At 28.2% G+C, this 5,113-nt stretch overlaps 1 protein-coding gene across 1 annotated transcript in view; it reads left to right on the plus strand.

The window, feature by feature from the left end:
* Positions 1 to 1,779: 1,779 nt before the first annotated feature.
* The window catches only part of LOC115235322, a 7,096-nt gene continuing 3,762 nt past the window's right edge, over positions 1,780 to 5,113 (plus strand). Inside the window, exons 1-6 of the mRNA XM_029807023.1 lie at positions 1,780 to 1,820; positions 2,211 to 2,354; positions 2,749 to 2,868; positions 3,462 to 3,579; positions 3,968 to 4,229; positions 4,536 to 4,658. Of these exons, the coding sequence (XP_029662883.1) occupies positions 2,211 to 2,354; positions 2,749 to 2,868; positions 3,462 to 3,579; positions 3,968 to 4,229; positions 4,536 to 4,658 (767 nt within the window). The 5' untranslated portion in view covers positions 1,780 to 1,820. The remainder of the gene's footprint in view (positions 1,821 to 2,210; positions 2,355 to 2,748; positions 2,869 to 3,461; positions 3,580 to 3,967; positions 4,230 to 4,535; positions 4,659 to 5,113) is intronic.

Raw genomic sequence — 5,113 nt, forward strand, 5'->3', positions numbered from 1 at the left:
TTGATTTATCTTTAGCAAGATGCTGTCTTTATTTATTTATAATCTATAGATATACAAGTATCTAAGTATCTATCAATACATAGAAAATTATTTTTTACTATTGTTCCTCCCTCTCTCTTCTCCATCCAAGATTTTTAAGAAATATATTTTATAAGAATCAAAAAATTTTTGCTATGAGAATTAAGAATATTTATAACACATTTCTACATAGGAATATATCTAGTCGATGGTTTTGTCGTTATTTTATGTATTATATGAAATATATGGTTTGAGTATTTTATTTTAATATGTCAAATATTGTTGCATGCAACATATGATGTCGCCATATCACATCTACATATGTAGATAGTTGAACACCACGCGGTTTCCTTTTTCACTATTTTCTAAAGACATATATATGCTCTGAGATAAGAGTCGGGGCGAATACGATTTGCATCGATCCCATCCATTAATTTTGTATTCCTCCTCTTCGAGTTTATAACCCTTCCTCGAAGTTACCTCGTTGAATTGAAATGCGATCTTTGCGTGAAACAACATATTACTTCGCAATCGCGGAATAAAAAATTTTGTCATGCAAAGTATCACGCATCGAGAAGGGCTCATTTTAAAATCGATTATAAATTGCGAGGTTGAGTAACGCAGTAGCATTCATGGAAGTCAATTTAATTAAATATTAATGAAGTAGCGACTCGCACGAAACAAAGATTACAAGAAAGAGAAAATGGGGAAATCTCTCTTGTCTTCTTCCTCTTGCCACACACATTCTTTATACTCGTAGAAAATTCATCTATTCACACAAGGTATATATGAAACTGATATACCTGTATGCAAAGATCTCAATATTCGCAAGAGCTACTCATGGAATACTAAAATATCTCGCGTTTCCGTCCGATCTTTTTGTTGTCTCGGAAATATAGAATGTTTTCAGAAGACACTAATTTTTATTTCAATGGCAGATTCGTTAAATCAAGATTCTCGTACGTTAACTTCTAGTCTTACGCAAAAAATGCAAAATCCGATGTATCGATAGTCCTTTATAATTTAAACATAGATAAATATCAATTTATTTGTTCATTTATTTTTTCGAAAAAAATACTTGCCGGGTTTCAACATTTCAATTTTGAATTATTCTTAAGAAATGTACCAAAAATATATTAAAGAATTTACCATATTACAACTAAGAATTCCGTTTCCGACGCATCTTCTATCATAAGAGGAATTTATCTGGCAACTTTTTATCGTCGTATATTGTGTAAAATATACCACTTCAATATTTTCTTCTATTTCGGATATTCTTTACATTATATCTCCCTTTCGTTGCTCGCTCTTCTTACTCTGTAATAGTCAAAGAATATTCGCGATACTGCCACAGCGAGGTAATCGCGCGTGCAAAAAACTAACTGTATGAAGGCAATTTTCGTTTGCAGACTACTGATTTTTTCCTTCTCATGCTATTAGCCGAATATTACATGCATGCCGATCGATATTCTAGACGTCTCTCGCTTTTATGTCAAACGCGTGCATTTTTCATAAATATACGTCCGATAATGTAAGAACGAAAAAAAATAAAAGGTGGAAATAATCGAGTGTATCTTAAAAGAGGTAAAACGACTATAGTAACAGCAACGATCGATGACGAGCTCGTCCTCAACAATCAGTTCTTCTGGATCCTTCGAAATAAATGGAACATGCCAAAGAGCGCTACAATTTAAACTGATTTCTCCTATCGACTACTGGACTATGGCCTTATCAAAGCGAATAGTACGCTTGTTTCAGAAGCGTTGCGTTATCAATGTCATCATGCTATCATTTGTATTCAGGTAGTTGTCGATTTTGACGATATTTTTATTTTAATTTTGAATATTATAAATTAAAGAATTAGCAAGATTTATAAGTCATAATGCACATAGAATTGAAACTTTGTGATTAAATATTTAAACTATTTCATTTTTACGCGCGCGCGTACTGCCGAGGTTTTTCCCATATTATTAGCTAAATGTTACACATGCACTGTTAATTTTTGATACCTCCGAAAACTTTTCGCATTTTTTAATATAATTTGATATTCTTTCGATAAGTGTTGTGAGACCGGAAAAAGTAGAAGTATATATAATCAAAAGCAGTCTTTAAAAAAGTAGTGAAACAATTATAATAAAGTAACGAACCATGAATTCCGATTTATAACAATTCTTTTGGGTTCCTTAAAATAGATGGAACATCCTGAAAAGCGTTATTACAAATTGAACCGATTTTTGTTATTGGCCAGTGGACTATGGCCTTATCAAAGCGTATGGAGCGGTCGCTTAATTAGAGGCATTATTACTGTCATTACACTATCCAGTATATTTATTCAGGTATAATTACAACGCGCTATTCTTTTTTATTAAATATTGTAAATTAATAAATTAATAAATTATTAATAATTTTATAAATTATAAATTATTAAATTAATAAATTTCAAATAAAAGGTTTTTAAATAATAGTACAATAGAATTAAAACTTTATAACTAAATATTATGTTCATTATGTTCATCAAAATAAATTTGACGCTCGGTTCTTATTAATCCATTTTCTACTTGAATTTTTTAAATATTTGATATATTAGAGCCTTTTTCTATTTTATTATCCATTAAAATAAGATTTAATTATGTGAGAAATTTAGCCAAACATTTTTTGATAAATATCTCTTGAAAAACAATTATATTTTCATCCCTTCATTCTTATTAAAAATTAATAAAATGTTTCCAGCTAAATAGCATTTTCACGTCCAACATCAATAGGGAGTTCATGGTGTTTGCGATACAAGTATTGCTAGTTACAATAGGGAGCTTATTCCATCTATATGAACATACCGGAAACTTAGACAAAGTAAGCTTGGTTATTATTATTTCTATTCTTAATAAAATTCAATAAGACACATTACTTGCAGTTTAGTATATAAAACTTATATTACATAATAAAATTTTTCTAAAAAACTATTTTTTATAAATTTTACATGTGTATGTACATACACACGGGGAAAAAATGCCTTAACACATGAATTTATGTACATCTCGGAGCATGTATGCATTTTCCATATATGCCCTGACGTGCATTTAAATTCATGTGTTAAGGCGTTCCTGTTGCCGAGTGTACGTGTATGTGTTTGCGACATATTTTGTAAAAACAAATAATTAGTCTGATTCTAATTATGCCATTATCATATTACTCTTCTTATCATCCAATATTATGAACAATATCCATAAAATAAAAAAAGTGATACAATAAAAATAAACAATATGAATAAATTTTGAGTATCAATAAAATTTTTAATCTTGAAGAATTTTTAAATTTCATTATTATGTTCGTACTAACGCTCAAAATGCCCGAATAGATCAAATATATTATCTCCTTCCATCTTTCCTTATTACCATTTTATAATATAATGCATATCTATTTATTGTGCTTTATCTACTTTTTAGTTTAAAAAATTATTTGAGTGTATGTGGCAAGATTGGTCTTTGCTAAAAACAAACGATGAAATCAGGATTATGCATCAACATGCCGAAATCACGAAATTATTTACGTTTTATTATGCAGGTAAGAGAAATATTAAATTACTTTATTATCAAAAAATTTCTGTTTGTGAATTTGAAATTATATTTCTGTATATGAGATTGTGACAATTATCCTTTTTACATTTTTTCTGCATTGAATTATAATTAAACCGAACATTCTCAAGAAAGAGTTGAATATAATAAAAGAAATGATGTTCGTAACTATTAAAAATTAATCATATTTTGAATATTATTTATGCTTTGTATTTTAATTCACTTGAATCTTATATCACTTTAATATCTCTTATCAAAGGTTCTCAAATAGAGAAATCAAATATTAATATAATCTCAAAACCAAAATTTATATCTTGTGTACACGTGGTTATATATAATGATTATATTAAAAGATTTACAATTATCAAATTTTTCAGTTCTGTTGTATGGATGTCAAATTATGTACTTCATATGGATGTTTATGCCAGAAATCCTCGATGTTATATCACCCATGAATGAGTCTCGGCCGCGAAGGAATCCTTTTGATTATGATTTCTTTATCGATGAGGAGCGGTATTTTTACTTAATTCGATTCTGCATAGCCATCGTGCTTATTGTCTCACCATTACCTTTTCTTGCCAGTTCCACTCTGTTTCTAGCTCTCACACAGCACGTTTGCGCAATGTACAAGTTATTAGGGTAAGAAATTAATCCCTATTTTGAAAAAATAGGTAGTTTATATATTGCCCCCAAAGAAGATCATACAATTTGTTTATTAATTTTTGAATATAAGTAGATAAAAATATCATTTCTTTCTACTTTCTATATAAATGTCAAAAATGAGCCTATTTTTATCTTTTTTAAATTTATTTTTATCTCGTAGTTTTTATTTTTCTCATAGAGAATAATTAATTATTTCTTCCTTTGCTCTGCGAAAAAAATTTATTCAAATAAATTTGGCCTTTTCTATATAATATAGAAATAATATTGGAATTATTTTGACAGGTATCGCGCGGAGCATTTATTTTACGTTATTGGGAGCGCAGCAGTAAACGATTTAAATCGTGGAATAAGAATAAGATGTGGAAACATGGCGATTTTTGTACGGCTACATTACAACATCATACAGTTTGTACTTTTATTTAATGTACGCTTTATTTAATGCATAAGTGTAATTTGATTTTCCATGAGTGTAATGCAGAAGAAATTTTTATTGTGATTTGCAAACAAGCTTAAAAAAGAATTGAACAATGACACTCTTACTTGTATTTGTCCGTTTTACACGACTTTAGACAATAAAAAAATCCGTTACTAGTATTAAATTATATAATACAAATCATGCTTTAAGAAATTTTTTAAAATTATTTCTTTGATTATATTCAAAAGTGCTATTTATAAATTATGATTCACGCAATATAATAATATAGAAAACAAAGAAATTATAATTATTACTCGTCTAGTAATTTTATAATTACAAAAATTATTGTATATAGTCAGCAACATTTATTTTTACATGTAAAAAGAATTTTTTAAATCATAACTTTAATAAATATCATATAATATAAATATTATATGTGTACATA

Source organism: Formica exsecta, unplaced genomic scaffold, assembly GCF_003651465.1.
Source record: "Formica exsecta isolate Colony F162 unplaced genomic scaffold, ASM365146v1 scaffold218, whole genome shotgun sequence".
Lineage (NCBI taxonomy): Eukaryota > Metazoa > Arthropoda > Insecta > Hymenoptera > Formicidae > Formica > Formica exsecta.